This window comes from Scomber scombrus, chromosome 11 (assembly GCF_963691925.1).
Source record: "Scomber scombrus chromosome 11, fScoSco1.1, whole genome shotgun sequence".
Lineage (NCBI taxonomy): Eukaryota > Metazoa > Chordata > Actinopteri > Scombriformes > Scombridae > Scomber > Scomber scombrus.
Genome location: NC_084980.1, coordinates 7,965,685 through 7,981,313, shown reverse-complemented (window position 1 = coordinate 7,981,313; position 15,629 = coordinate 7,965,685). Strand labels below are relative to the sequence as shown.

The window sequence follows — 15,629 nt, the reverse complement described above, 5'->3', positions numbered from 1 at the left end:
CTTTCCTAATAACACATGATGGGTACTGAGATAACTGACTGAGGAATAATTTAATTTAAACAGTGAATTTAATGAGCCATAGTGAATTAATATAAGTCAATAAAATCAAAGATACAAAGATCCTCTGGACTATCTGCCTTTGCATCTAAAACCAGCTTTACACAATACTAGGACTGAAACTAACCATTATATTCATTATTGATCAATCTGTTGATTAGTTCAATAGTTGTTGGTCTATAAAATGTCAATAACTGTCTCCCAAAGGCCAATGTGCAACCTCAAATGTCCACATGATATTCTGTTTATTATCAGAGATACTTTTAGTATGTTTTTTTTATTTTAAATGATGAAAAACGATTAATTGATCATCAAATAGCTGGAAATCACTTTTCTCTCAATTGACCAATCGGTTAATTGACTAATTGTTGTGGCTCTATAGAAGACTACCAGCTTCAGTAACACTGTTAAATCAAATAACAGCATTCAACACTGCACAATCTGTGCGATGAAGAACAAATGATCCACAAAATCACAAAGTCTGAGGTTTGACTCCATGTCGTTGAGTTTATATGGGGAAATAACTGCAGTGAGTCATGAATGATAATACTGGAAACCATGTTTTATATGACTATTAGCCATTACTAGTACAAATGCAATTTCTCTTATTTGAACCAGTCTTTCGTTTATCACGACGTGCCAAAGAAGAACCTGAAGTTTTTTTGGTTTAAAGTTAGTTTTTTTCATTTGTCATTAAAATTTCAAAATCATATGATGGTTGAACTGTATCTGAACTTGATCGTATTAGATGCTGTCATTGACTGTAGACAATTAACAATAAGCATTGTTTGAATGATTTAAAAGAAAGCTAAAAACGTTTTCACTTTAGCCTTTAACTAGCTCTTTTCAGTCATCTTCACACTGATGCACTTCTTTTCAAATGTTGTATTTAATTGATTTTATACATTTTATTTATTCTCTGTTTTAATTACTTTAATTTTACTATTTACTATTTGTACTATTCTGTTACATTATTATTATTATTATTATTATTTATTTTACATGTGTTTGTTATTTTTATGTCCTTTTAATGTTATGCACTTGGCACATTAATTAATTTAGTTGTAAAGCACTTTGAGTTGCATTTCTTGTATGACAGGAGCTATACAAATAAATGTATCATTATTATTATTTAGTTTGCCATGAATAAGTAAGTATAAAGTCCTGTGCTGTTATGCTTGTGTAGTGCAAAAAAACTAATACATGGTCAAAAATACTACTTTTTATGTAAAGTTGCACTATTGACATGTGTAAATGATAAATGAATGAATAATTGTAATAAACTAAAAAAGAAATTTCAAATCTGTCATTTAGAGCTGTGGATGAAAACTAGAGTCACGTCACATTACATCAACTTCTTATGAGTTTTGACTGAGTGAGACTATTATGTCAGTTTGGAGACTGGCAAATACCCAAACAACATCTTCAGACAGATGTTTGAAATGCTGAAAGATGATTTTCTGTTTAAAGCTCGAACTTCAATCAAATACTCACCTTTACTGAAATGCCTTTTGAGTGATGAGTAAAGTATTAGCAGTGTAACCTGTTTGCACCTATCATGTTACTTTTCTATACATTCTGTACTCACTGCTTGTATTGAATAGTATTAACAGGTAGCTTTGCTCTGTTCCTGCTTCCTGTTGACTACTTTTATATGAAGCAGATATCTTAACCTGGATACTAGTTGTAGTTAATGTGCTTGATGATGCAGATTGCGGACCACGTCACCTGACCGCAACATGACGTATGACCTGATCTCACTTATTATCCTTCCTTCCAGAATGTTCTCTGTTATTTATCAAAAAAAGCAATATGTTTTCAGCAACCGTATCACATGAAAATCATAAATCATTCAAACCTGCAAAGGCCACTTTAAAATATCTGTCAAAGATTTTTCTTACCTGAGTTTGTGCTAAATTCTCTTTTATGATACTCATCATACCAGAAAAAACATGTATCATTTTTCTGTGTATGTCTTGCATTGAAAATCACGGATTGTGTCTTCAAAGTAGAAAAAACTGGGATCATCTTGTTGTCATTATGGTCATTATGTAACATCCGCTATTACCAAAACCATTGGCAAATATAACAAAAGATATTTATGGGAACAAACAATCATATAAAGGTTTCTGTCATAAAAAGTGTATCTTGAATGTGTCTTCGTGTTACTCTTATTCTAAAATTAGAGGTTTGTGCTTCTCTGGATTTATGAGGTTGAATCCTTCACAGGGTTATTTCAGGATAGCAGGATAAGTATTTCAGTCTTTGGTTCCTCAAGGTGATTAATAATATACTTCTGAATCTGTGGTTTCATTCAGGCTTTACTCTTTCTGTTGCATGTTGTCTGTAAACAATTCGGGGTAAATAAGATCCCAAGCACTTGCTGCTGCTTTCATTTTGTGTGTATTTCTACTTATGTCTTAGGTCGGTTAAAAATGTCTCCTTTCCCTCTATCTCTGAACTGTAAACTATACAGTCACAGCAACATAGAAATAACGCTCAAATACTCGATGAGACAATATTTTTATTGAGGACTTCCAGGCTTTGGCCATGACCCGAGACACCATTTAAAAAAAAGAAAAAAAGAAACAATGATCCACCACACACTAAAAGTCAAAGTGCAGCTATTGTCTGGTCTTACTGAACCATGTTACATGTCTGCTGCCCTCTCAGAGCTTCAAACTGCAATCCTAGGTGCACAGATTGAACTGATGACCTACTTCTTTTGCAAAAACCTTTCAATGTAATTGCAGTAGATAGCTTAAATGCGTAGGTTAGAGAAGGTATAGACCAACAAAATGAGACCGTGGTGGAAATCATTACCATGACTAGGTTAATGAATTGAGGAAAAATTATTTTTATGAGCTCCGCCGCCTATCCACAAGTGTTTTTTTTTGTTTTTTTAACTTTCACTTGAAACAAATTGTGGGTTATAACAGTCAAACAAGGACAGTCACATCTGTGATATATGTGGTTACATCTGTACCTAATGTAACCAATAGCAAAAGGGGTTTGAAAATGTTACAAATGTGTTCCCACACTGCTTCACATATCATTATCTTATTAGATTAGATTAAATTTAACTTTATTGTCATTGTACATAGTAATAGTGCAATAAATGCAGTTTTGCACCCAACAAGAAATCGCATGCAGCCGTGCTGATGAGGCAATGTTTACAGGTGAGAGTATATGTGATATATGTAGTTACGACATACAGAGGATAAAAATAAGCTGCTGATAAGGCCATATTTACAGATAAGGTGCGAGGGATAATGCATATATATACGTTTTATAAAGATGTAGTTAAATGAATGTTGTATATGAAAATTACAGATGTGTTTGTATTGTTGATGTTGTTGAAAAATGTGCAAAACTCAGATATGTGTCTTGATTGGGTGAGGGGGCAAAGTGCTGCGAATTTATTCCCTTGAATATGACAGGGGAGTGGGGGGGTGGGCTAGTGCTGCGGATCAGCAAACACAACTAAGAAGGAGGAGAAGGCAGAGTGGGCTACTGTTAGGTCTGAGAGTTCACCATGGTTTTGGTGTTGTGGAAAAAAACCTGTTCTTGAGCCTGTTGGTGCTGGACCATAGGCATGTGTACCGCCTCCCTGATGGGAGGAGGGTCATGTAATGTGTCACCCATCAAATGTTAACAAGTTAGACAAGCTGTAGAGCGCTTATGTTTGAGCTTTAAATAATATTTCCTTCCTGTATAGTGTTTACAACACATTTTTACCACAGTGAGAGATCATGAGAGTGAACGCAAATGACCCAGCTGAGTGTAAGCCTTTAATGCTCAGCCCTGCAAATTCAGAAATAAAACATTGCATGAGTACTTAACATTATGTAGCCTACTTTCTGGAATTTTGTCTTATATGATGTTACATTGAATAAGCCATATGTCATTAAATATAGATTTTAAACCCCAAACTTGATTATACATCAAACATGATTTTTGGTTTGCAGCTTCTCAAACTCCATTAGCCCATCATCATTATGTTACTCAAAATGAAAACAATAAAAATACAGACAAATGAGCAGTCTTTTAAAGTTATTCCATTTCTGACTGTATAATCGCATGCTCCATATTAATGCCAAAACTCTTGCAGATATACTTACATATGAAACTCTGAGATTTACAGCATAGTTTCCAGAGTTAAGTTCTTCGGCTTTCAGAAGAAAGAACTGCCAAACCCTCCGTGCAAAATCCATGTCTTCTTTTCAAAGCTTATTCCGCTTCATGGTGGACCAAAAACTACAATCAGCAGGACAGACAAAGTGCGTGTTGACACCAGAATCCACAGTTTAGCGCTCAAAAGTGACTTTTTAGACAAATGCCAATGCTCTCAGCACCTTATGTTGGACCTTTTGAAACCTGAAACAGGTGCGGGGTACAAGTTGTCCTCTTCCTTTCCATTCGAGTGGCTCTTCCTCTATTCATCCCACAGAGAAGAAGTCCCTACCCGCACACCGAAAGAGGATGCCGCGCTGTCTTCAGCAGCTGCGCAGCAGCGGGGAAGGCGCGCCTCGATTTGCCCTTGAACAAGAGCGAGAGGGAGGGAGGATGCTGTTGGACCACAGAGGATTACCGCTCCTATAGACGCCCCATGCCACACTCAGATTTAACAGAGAAATATATTTAGAGAGCTGGCAAACTCCCCACATCTCCAAGTCGCAAAAGCACATGCTACTGTAAGCTATAATGGACAGAGTGAAGGGAATTCTTAACAAATCTCCTACTTAAACCTGCCTTACAACTACATTTTGTGATAAACATTACATTGTCACACTGGTTGGCGTTTCATGGGATGTGGAGGGCATTCTTACCTTAAAAGTACTGTATATTAATCAGTTTATGGGTTGTTTAGATCACATAATAGTTTGTTTAATGTCGCATTTAAACCATATTTGATTTAACAAATGCAGTTGAGAGACAAGCAGAAATGTGCTCATCAAGGCCTCCAGCTGCTGATCGCACTGCTGTCAACAAACAGAGGGAATCAGTGAAGTCAAGTTGGATTCAGAACCTGTTGCACTTGAATGAACCCTAAAAGGACATGGGTAAACAAACTGTCAGATGTTTTACATTTGTTTTTCCAATAGTCTGGGATTGGGTGGTTTTGGATTAACTAGTGGGGGTGGGTGCCTTGTTGCGCCCTCTAGTGGTTAACATGACACTTTAGCTGAATTGGTGAACTCAATATTTGAGCTGGAAACTTCTGCTTGATGACAGAGCTCTAACATATCTTGAGTCCATGTCCTGCGTATTTTTCAGCTAATTTGAGGTTTGTTTGTTTGTTTACTAGCAGTCTTTGGGGAGGTAATCCTATAGTTAAAAACATACTGATATATTTTTTTGGTTGACAGGATTTATTTTGTAAAACCCAGCAACCTCTTGTTACACTAGGGCTGTTATTTTTCTCAGTACAAATCTTTCCTTGGCAGCATGAAGAAAACTTAAAAACTGCATTTTGACTTTCCTGTTGGGAAATAACATGATATATTGGACTATAGGCAATATAAGTGAAGAATATTTAGCTTGAAGGAATACTGATATGAGTATCACTAACTCCATCTTCACTTCATCTTCTATTGTGCCACAATTATTTTATTACTATTATTATAATGTATTTTCTCTTTTTCTTCCATTCTTATTGGTTATTAAGTTTTATAGCCTATGTATTTATTTTGGTATTTTAAGCCTGCTCGGCACTTCAACTGTTCAACTGTGGTTGTTTTAAATGGACCTGACTAACTCACTGGCTCGTCTGTTTGAACAGACGAGCAAAGGCTAGAGTTCCAGTCCAATCTTTTATTATGGAATCATTTAAACTGATTTATCTGACTACAGGAGAAAAGGGACAACAAAGATATCATATTCATCTAGACATCACATGATACTTAATTCCAATAAATAAATAAATAACAAAATGTTTAATTTCAAACACATCTGTCTAAATACAGGAATAAGAAATAACTAAACCACTACTAAACTTAATCAGTATAGTAAACAAATTAAAAAGTAGCCTACTAAAGTGGGTATTTGGGAGGGGGTTGGGGGGATGATAAGTATAAAATAGACCAGGGAAAAAATGTAAATCTTTCTCTTATATATTAGACAAATGTATATAACCCGGCTTTTAGTCTGTTTAAAAATGTTTAAGTTACATTTTCATGCATTTCTTTGGTTTCTAGACCCTGGCCCTGATAGAAAATGGTCCAATCCTTAGTGAAATCGTCCTCCATACAGTGTACATTGAAGACGGCTTAAGTACTACATTACCCATAAAGCTCAGCTGCGTGTGTTTTCTTTTTTTTCCGGATGTAGCATCACATGAATTGACTGTCAACATGCAAGATGGCCACGCATCACAGGCAAAATGCTGCTGGGCGGAGAAAAGTACAGGTAAATTGTAATAGTTGCATGAATGCTGGGCGTCTGGCAGTGGTAACATGACGGCTTTCAGTTTAATAAGGTGCTTCACGAATACTTGAAGGGCGGTAAATTCCTTCCTCGTCATGACTCAAGCCGGCTAATTTAGCTAGCTTAGCTTTAGCGTCTGCTGCTAACGCTGGCGTCTACATAACACACATTTGTTAATTATTCTCATACAAGTCCATGTTAATACAACACAGCTACAACTCTCATTAACCAACTCACGTGATGAGTGTGTTGTCCTAGCAGCATTTTGAAATGTTTTTCCCGTAAGCGGCAGCTTAGCTACACTATGGGCTCGGTCTAATTGCTGGGATAACGGATGTAGGTTACCTCGGTGGTTCAATTGTACACGGTACTACCACGGCATAGCGCGCCACAACTTCTACATCTGTATAGTCTTAGAGTGTATTATTGTCGAGTTGTTCACCATGATCTGTGTCATCTAGCTAGGCCTCATGTTTCCCGAGCTAATTTAGCTCTAGTCATAACAGTGCAGGTGCATGTAACCGTGCTGCATCTTCGACATGTGCACAAGGAAGAGGGTGTGATGTGAGATGAAACACCACAGGGTGTGAAGAAAGTAGGCTGACCTCGGTGCTCACTCCGCTGCTGTTTGTTTTTCAGGTGTCGTATGTCATTAGAGATGAGGTGGAGAAGTACAATCGCAATGGGGTGAACGCACTCCAGCTGGACCCTGCGCTGAACCGGCTCTTCACCGCTGGAAGGGACTCTATCATCCGGATATGGAGTGTCTACCAGCACAAAGTAGAGCGTCTTACTCTCTTACATCAATATATAAACATGTTACACTTTCTCTATGATCAGGCAGCTGTATTGCTTATGTTTCTAATTGCTGGTGCACTTGTCTTAATTTTTTCCCCCTGTCATTGCAGCAGGACCCGTACATCGCCTCAATGGAGCATCATACAGACTGGGTTAATGACATAGTTCTCTGCTGCAATGGAAAAACATGTGAGTTAAATTGCAGATAGTGGTCCCACATAAGATGTTTTTTGTTTTTACTATTCTACCATTCTGTCTGGCATTGATTGACCTGCTAATCATCGACTCTGCTCTGTTTTCAGTGATATCTGCCTCCTCGGATACAACAGTGAAAGTATGGAATGCGCACAAAGGCTTCTGCATGTCGACGTTACGAACACACAAAGATTATGTGAAAGCTTTGGCCTACGCTAAGGACAAGGAGCTGGTGGCATCTGCAGGTCTGGACCGGCAGATCTTTCTTTGGGATGTGAACACACTAACGGCACTCACTGCTTCCAACAATACTGTCACCAGTAAGTGAAGTTTTTTTCTGTTACAGTTGTACCTATTTCTGTCTTATTCACTGTGTAGTTTTGATTATTGTGAACTTCTACCGATGATAGCTGTTTTTAACTGTAATGTGAAAGCTGATGTGTTTCTCTGGAAGATATTCTGTACCTGTGAACTACTTTTTTTTTCGTCTACTGCAGCTTCGTCACTCAGTGGGAACAAGGACTCTATCTACAGTCTGGCAATGAACCAGATGGGCACAGTTATTGTATCTGGATCCACAGAAAAGGTTTGGGTTTTCACACATACGAAGAGTTTAATTAATTCACTTTAAGACAACACTCAGATTAGTTAAACTGGCACCAAAACATACAGTATTAGTTAAGATACTTTATTCAATTTAGTCCAGAAAGCAGACTTAGTAAAAACTCAACTGACAAATCATCATAATTGGTGTCAATGCGATTGCCATCGGGGAAAACAATTTGGGTGTGAGAGAAGGATATATACAGCAAAGTCGCAGCTTGATGTTTCTTTTCAGCTACTGCCCGCCTGTGTAAGACGATTTTAATTATGTAAACTATGGCAACAGGGAAACCTTGTTAACACTTTTTTTCACTAACCTGATCAGAGAGTGTGCATGTATGTGTTGTTGTGACACCTCTTCCTTTCTTTGCTTTCCTCAGGTTCTCAGAGTGTGGGATCCACGAACATGCGCAAAACTGATGAAGCTGAAAGGTCACACAGACAACGTCAAGTCGTTGTTGTTGAATCGAGATGGCACTCAGGTGAGTTAAGACGTCTGGACTCGTCAGTGGTTTTGCGCACATTAAAAATAAGATGATCTAACTCTTTAACTCTGCTTCTCTACAGTGCCTGTCGGGCAGTTCAGACGGGACCATCCGCTTGTGGTCCCTCGGCCAACAAAGGTGCATCGCCACCTACAGGGTGCACGATGAAGGGGTGTGGGCCCTGCAGGTCAACGAGGCCTTCACACACGTATATTCTGGAGGCAGGGACAAAAAGATCTACTGCACTGACCTGCGTAACCCAGACATCCGTGTGCTCATCTGTGAGGAGAAAGCCCCGGTGCTCAAAGTAAGAAGCAGTACACTTTAACCTGGAACCAAAGCTCCGTTGTGCAATATGGGAGTAACTTACTAACATCTGCAGACTGAACATTGCTTTGCAGTGTAGATGTAAATATTGGGGATAGCACAAAAGTGTTTGTGTGTGTGTGTGTAGGGTTGTGAATATTCTGTTAACTGTTGTGTCTTACACATGAAATAACCCCTGTTGGTGACAGCCATGGTCAGAGGCTTTATGTTTACAGGTTGTCCGTCTGTCCCATTCTCCTGATCGCCTTGAGGGAATCTCTTAAAATTAGACAAACGTCCATTTGAACTCAAGGATGAAATGATTAGAATATGATGGTCAAAGATCAAGGTTACTGTGATCTAAAAAAAAACCCGCATTTTTGTCCATAATTTTATGTACTTAATACTAGGGATGCTCGATATTGGCTCTTCTGCCGATATCCGATATTTTCCGATATTGTCAAACTCTTAATTTACGATTCCGATATCACCCGATACCGATATTTGGAGGCTTTTTCACCAAAACTATTAGGTAACAACATAACATATCTCCTACTGTTGAATTAACACAGTATGCCTAATTTTATTGTGATGCCCCACTGGATGCATACATAAATGCAACATGGCTTTCCAAATGTAAACACTCTGTGCAAAATAAGAGAACAACTTCAACTTAAGTTATGGAAAAAAGTTCCAATATGGCACTGCCATATTTATTATGCTGCTTTGGAGTCATTGCAAATTGCAAATTTACTATCCATAGGACACACTTGGAAATAGTTCCAAACCTCTGGGGTTTGGAACTATTTCCAAGTGTGTTTATTCAGCCCCGTTTCCACTGCAGGAACTTCAGGAAGTTCCTGGTAAAATTTAGGAGGTGGGACCTTTACAGGAAAGTCCTCTCACTCGGTCCTTATAAAAAAAACGATACCGATACTTCCTGATATTACATTTTTAAGTAAATATTGGCCGATAATATCGGAGGGCCGATATTATTGGAAATCTTTACCTAATACCTTTTATTATTAAATTCCTTTCAAGTCTTTACTACAAATATTAAATGAATCTGGGCAGATGTGAATGTAAAATGCAATTTGACTGGTGAAAGTGTTATTTCTACTGTATCCTGATTTGTCTTTGCCTGACTACAGCACTTTTTTTTTTTTTTAAATAAAAAAAGAATGTACTGCATTGTATTTTAAAAAGTAGTAAAAATGAATTCTAAATCCAAAATATTTGATGTTAAATGCACAACACCTGTGAATAACAAGCGTATTACTCTGCTCTGTCATTCCTGCACTCATAGCTGACCATGTGAAGTCATTCAACACTTTTCTTTCTCTCTTTGCTCAGATGGAACTGGACAGATCTGCTGACCCACCTCCAGCAATCTGGGTCTCTACCACCAAGTCATCCGTTAATAAATGGGTAAGCATGCGTGACACGTCTGAGATCGCCGGTCGACTGTCATCGTAATGACTCCGGAATACAATGTAGCCGGACTTGTTTATGTGGCCATGCCTAATGCTATGTAATCCTCCTGTCATTAGTGTAAAAATTTAAACCAGCTTTGCAATAGCATCAGTGATACAAAGAAGATAATTGTATTACATTAATCACAGCCAATGCTGCAAGGAAGAGTAGGGAAGTGATGATTAAAATCCAGGATAGTCTGGATTAATTATTAATATTATTATTATTATTTGTGTGTGTGTGTGCAGTCTTTAAAGGGAATGCACAACTTCAGATCATCAGGGGAGTACGACAACGACTGCAGCACCCCTCTGACACCACTGTGTACTCAACCGGAACAAGTCATCAAGGGTAAACCTGTGCTTATTTATATGAAACTAAAGCGTCTCTCTCTCTCTCTCTCTCTCTCTCTCTCTCTCTCTCTCTCTCTCTCTCTGTGTCTGTCTGTCTGTGCCATTTTACTGAGTTAAATCCTGTCTTGTGTTTGCAGGAGGTGCCAGTATCATACAGTGCCACATTCTGAATGACAAGAGACACATACTAACCAAAGATACCAACAACAATGTGGCTTTCTGGGATGTCTTGAAGGTGAAGTTAATGTTTAGAGAGTGATTGCATCTGTCAGAACAAGATGAAATGAATCACTGCAGAAACCTCTTCAAATGACTGCTCTGCGTGTGTTTGAGCTGTGTTGTTTTTTTTTTTACCTTCAGGCTTGCAAGGGTGAAGATTTGGGGAAAGTGGAGTTTGATGAAGAGATTAAAAAGCGCTTCAAGATGGTCTACGTGCCAAATTGGTTCTCTGTTGATCTGAAAACTGGGGTAATTATTTTAACTATGAAATAAAAGAGCTTTTCATCTGTCTGTCAGCCGCTGGAACATTTTCCATCTCCTTCCCCGAGCCTGGTGTTGGTGTCTCACAGCCTCTCCTTTTATATTGTGCTTAAATAGATGCTCACCATTACACTGGACGAGAGCGACTGCTTCGCCGCCTGGGTGTCTGCAAAGGACGCCGGGTTTTCAAGCTCTGATGGATCTGACCCAAAGCGTAAGGATATGTCACCCAGTCTCATTTTACGCACAGATAATGGTTAAATAGTAGAGGATTTAACATCATATTGAGATCATTTTCCTCATTGTCTGTCTGTAGTGAACCTGGGCGGACTTCTACTTCAGGCTCTGTTAGAGTTTTGGCCCAGAACTCGCATCAACCCCATGGACGAGGAAGAGAACGAGGTGAACCACGGTAAGGAGACGCTCGACTGTCGATCTGCTGACGAGCAATCAAGTTTAAATCAAGCAAAGTTGATTGTGAATGGTGTGTTTGTGTTTTAGTGTCCATGGTGTCATTCAGTTTGTCTTAAAGCAGACTTGTGTTGTCATGTCCACAGTGAATGGAGAGCAGGAGAACAGGGTCCAGAAAGGAAACGGGTATTTCCAGGTGCCGCCACACACGCCAGTCATCTTCGGGGAAGCAGGAGGCAGAACTCTTTTTAGGTGCTGACTCACTAACCAGACCTTTTTGATATCTCAATGCCAGTTCAATATAATTGAAAAAAAGCTGCCGTAGGCTCTGTAATGTCATCACTCTTCTCGTCATATTGATTCATCATATTGTGTAGAAATGTTCCAGTTGAATTATTGATGGCAGCTCTTCATAGTTTGTGATGTGCTGTATTTATATGCTGCAGGTTGCTATGTAGAGATTCAGGAGGAGAGACAGAGTCGATGCTGCTGAATGAGACCGTTCCACAGTGGGTTATTGATATAACTGTAGATGTGAGTATGATGACTTTTTCACCTTTATCTTAGTTTATATTCGAGTATATAAAAAGTTCAAATCAATCATTATAAACTACTGGCTGTGTGTTGGTATGTGCTTGTATATCTAAAGTCTCTCATCTAAGCAAACTGAAATTATTTTTGGAACAAACACATTCACACTGATTTTGCCAAACCATCAATTTGGCAGCTACATGCACAGGAAATCATGATGGCTTTTGTTGCTAAGCAACACAATATACTAACAAGCGTGCTCTACTTTGATTAGCTGTTAATAATGCTATGAACTGCAGAGAAGTTGATTGAAGATGAATATTTATTTTTTATTTTTTTAAACATGGAAGTTTGTGCAGGCAAAAAAATTGGTTTTGAAATTTGAAACAAAGGGCCAAAGTGATTTTATGTTGAATTCAGGTAATTGTTTCGACCATCTGTTAATAGTTCCTGACTAGTTTGTTACTGGTTTACAAAAAAAACGGTCCGACACTTGAAGCAGGTTTTCCTCAGAGAGCCGAGCCGAGCTTCTAAACACATTTACTTCAACAGCAGGTGAAAATAAATATGAGTAAACCCGCAGCTTTGGATCCTAACCCCACTCTCGGTCACTCAGTTGGATGTTTTTATTTTTAACTCGCCTTGTCAAAGTCGGATGTGGAAGATCATGAGTACAGTTTTTATGTGTTCAAAATGAACTAGCTCTGAGAGTGTTATATTTGCCCTCGGAAAAATACTGTGAGTAGTGCAGAACATGTCAGTGACGGCTCGATAGCATCAAATGTTGAAGATCTTTGCACTGCTGGAAAACATATTTAAATCTATTTGACTATGAAACTGTGTGTGCTGCCATGATTTGATAGATAACTTTGTACTGGAAAAATGAAATTTAGGACTCTGAAATTCAGATTAAAAGGCTGCATTTTTCCCAGAAGGCCATTCTTATTTTCAAGTACACTTCTAGTACAACATATGACAGGTTGCTGCTGCCATGACTTGATGCATTTGATTTACTTGTGGTATCCTTCCTCTTCTATTCCAGAAAAATATGCCCAAATTCAACAAAATCCCATTCTACCTCCAGCCTCATTCTTCCTCTGGTGCAAAAACTCTAAAGAAGTGAGTATTTTCTTCTCCCTTGTCGGACTGTAAACTCGTATCTCCCACTTTTTTGTTGTTGTTGTTGTTGTTGTTGTTGTTGTTGTTGTTGTTGTTGTTGTTTCAAGCAGTCCAGTCCATCTGATTCTAACCCGCTCTTTGCTCTGCAGGGACCGCCTCTCGGCCAGTGACATGCTGCAGGTGAGGAAGGTGATGGAGCACGTTTACGAGAAGATCATCAACCTGGACAACGAGTCGCAGACCACAAGCTCCTCTGCCAACGACAAGCCCGGGGAGCAGGAGAAGGAGGAGGATATGGCCATGCTAGCCGAGGAGAAGATCGAGCTAATGTGTCAAGACCAGGTGGGCATGCTTTCTCTCCTCCTTTCCCAAAAACACCGAACTTCCTCTCACTTGCACACCCTCATTGTATTAACCTTTTCTCTCTTTTTTTTTTTCTTTTCTCCATCAGGTTCTGGATCCCAACATGGACCTGCGAACAGTTAAACATTTTATCTGGAAGAGCGGAGGGGACTTGACGCTTCATTATAGGCAGAAGTCCACGTGAAAGTCCTGAATTTTTAAAAAAACAACAACAACCAAGAACTCTTCGTCATTTGCCAATCACCACTCACCTCTGACATGTAGTACCCTTAAAAAAAAAACCCATTATATGGTCAAGAGTTGCAGTATCCAATGAGAATCCAGAAATATTAGCGAAGACGTGGGCTCGCGGTGCGTCATAGGGAACTCAACCAGAACAAAGGGCCGGAGCAGCCAAGAGACACCTGGGAGATGAATGGTCTGTCTTTTTTTTTTTTTTTAACAGTTGAAAGAATGGACTCATGTTTATTTTTCACCACCACTCAACTGACTTTTTTTTTTTCTTTAGTTTTTTTTGTTAACATCTCTTACCGCTACATTTGTTTCTTTTCTCCCGATTGGCTTTTTAAAAAATTATTTCAAAGCAAACTAAATTCCAGTTCACGGTTGTGTGTGTGTGTGTGTGTGTGTGTGTGTAAAATACGCACATGGATGTAGTAGACTTGTTTGTTCTAGTACATTCCAGAAAACTGTCCTCGTTCTCCAAAACACTCCACCGTCTCAACAACTTCACCGGTTTCGGAGTTGCACTCGCTCTCTCTGGGTAGCATCACGGTCCTCATCTGTTCTGTTGTCGACATCTTAACTTGAACTTTTAACCTCGGCTTAGACATCTAATTACTGCAGAGCTCGAAAACCTCATTGACAGAAGCACTTGTCTTTGTCTTTCTTTTTAGCTGTGCTGTTGAATGGACTGAATGTTCTGTTTTTTTTCTCTTTTTTTTGTAAATATATGTACAACTTTTTTTCTTTCTTTTGGATTTAAGTGACTTTCTTTCGGTTTTGCAGCAGTTTTATTTTGTTGTTGTACAGTTTACTGAAAAACCGAGTTTTGTTTTTTTTCCCCCAAATCCCTGCAACACATTCGAGGTCATGAAGGTAATTTGACTTGGATGTTTAAAAAAAAAAAAAAAAAGAAAAAAAATTGCATTTGTTGTATTCACTACAACCCAGAAATTGCAGTTTACTCTTTAAGAATGTTTATAGTTGTCCAAGTCATCTTAGCAATTGGGGAAATTATATATAAGGTATATATCTAACAGTAACTCATGCTTACTCGCTCTGTGCTCGGGTCACGAGCAGTGACTCTGACAACAGCGAGGGCTGTTCCTTAATGTATATTTCAGTTAGATTAAATAGTTCAATTAAACATGAATATAACTTGAAGGATAAACCTCATCCGAAGAGAAACATACAAATATTCAACCACTGTGGGAAGTTCACCAAAGTCAAATAAATGGTAATACTCATTTCTGTCTTGGTGTGTCACCAAAAAACAAAGAGCACCAGATCTTTTCATTGTAAAATTTGATGTTTTTTTTTTTTTTTTATTGCCATGAAGAGAGTGTTTTAACGCTATAGTGGGAACACATTGAGTGAGCTCTAATTGGCCAAAACAGGATGGGTACCATAATTAGGCCATAACACTGCAATATCCCTTGTTGTAATAATTTGTGAAATATGTATATTTTAGGCATTGAAGGAAATAAATTGGAATGGTTTAACAATGAGAGATTAATGAGGGGGGGGGAATTATAATGTGGATGTGTTTGGAGTTGTAATGTGTTGAGCTGATGAGTGGAATAAGAAAAAACAAAAAGGGACAGTTTCTTCTTTTTTTTTTTTAAAGTGATATGATTGTTTAACCATCAAAGATTCACCCATTTCACATTCATCAGAAGACTCTGCACTCATTCCTAATAAAACATACAATGCATTGATAAAATATCTGCAAAAATACTTTTCCTTATTTTACACACTAGCACCTACTTTAGAGAGTGAAAAACATTAAGAGGGACCCTCCCCCCAC

The 15,629-nt window shown here is 38.4% G+C and overlaps 1 protein-coding gene across 2 annotated transcripts; it reads left to right on the top strand.

Annotated features, from left to right (window-relative positions):
- The first annotated feature begins 6,411 nt into the window (after positions 1–6,411).
- On the top strand, positions 6,412–15,600 carry LOC133990339 (WD repeat-containing protein 48). Of its 2 annotated transcripts, none has more exons than XM_062428620.1 (18): positions 6,412–6,465; positions 7,123–7,263; positions 7,395–7,470; positions 7,584–7,796; positions 7,974–8,062; positions 8,460–8,561; positions 8,647–8,871; positions 10,224–10,298; positions 10,592–10,694; positions 10,834–10,931; positions 11,057–11,164; positions 11,294–11,390; positions 11,493–11,588; positions 11,734–11,839; positions 12,034–12,121; positions 13,161–13,237; positions 13,387–13,579; positions 13,689–15,600. In XM_062428620.1, exons 1-18 carry the CDS (start codon positions 6,418–6,420, stop codon positions 13,782–13,784), a joined length of 2,031 nt encoding a protein of 676 aa, XP_062284604.1. In that variant the 5' UTR covers positions 6,412–6,417; the 3' UTR covers positions 13,785–15,600. The 2 variants fall into 2 exon arrangements, with proteins under 2 accessions (XP_062284604.1, XP_062284603.1); XM_062428619.1 differs by having other exon boundaries at positions 7,392–7,470.
- The last annotated feature ends 29 nt before the right edge of the window (positions 15,601–15,629 follow it).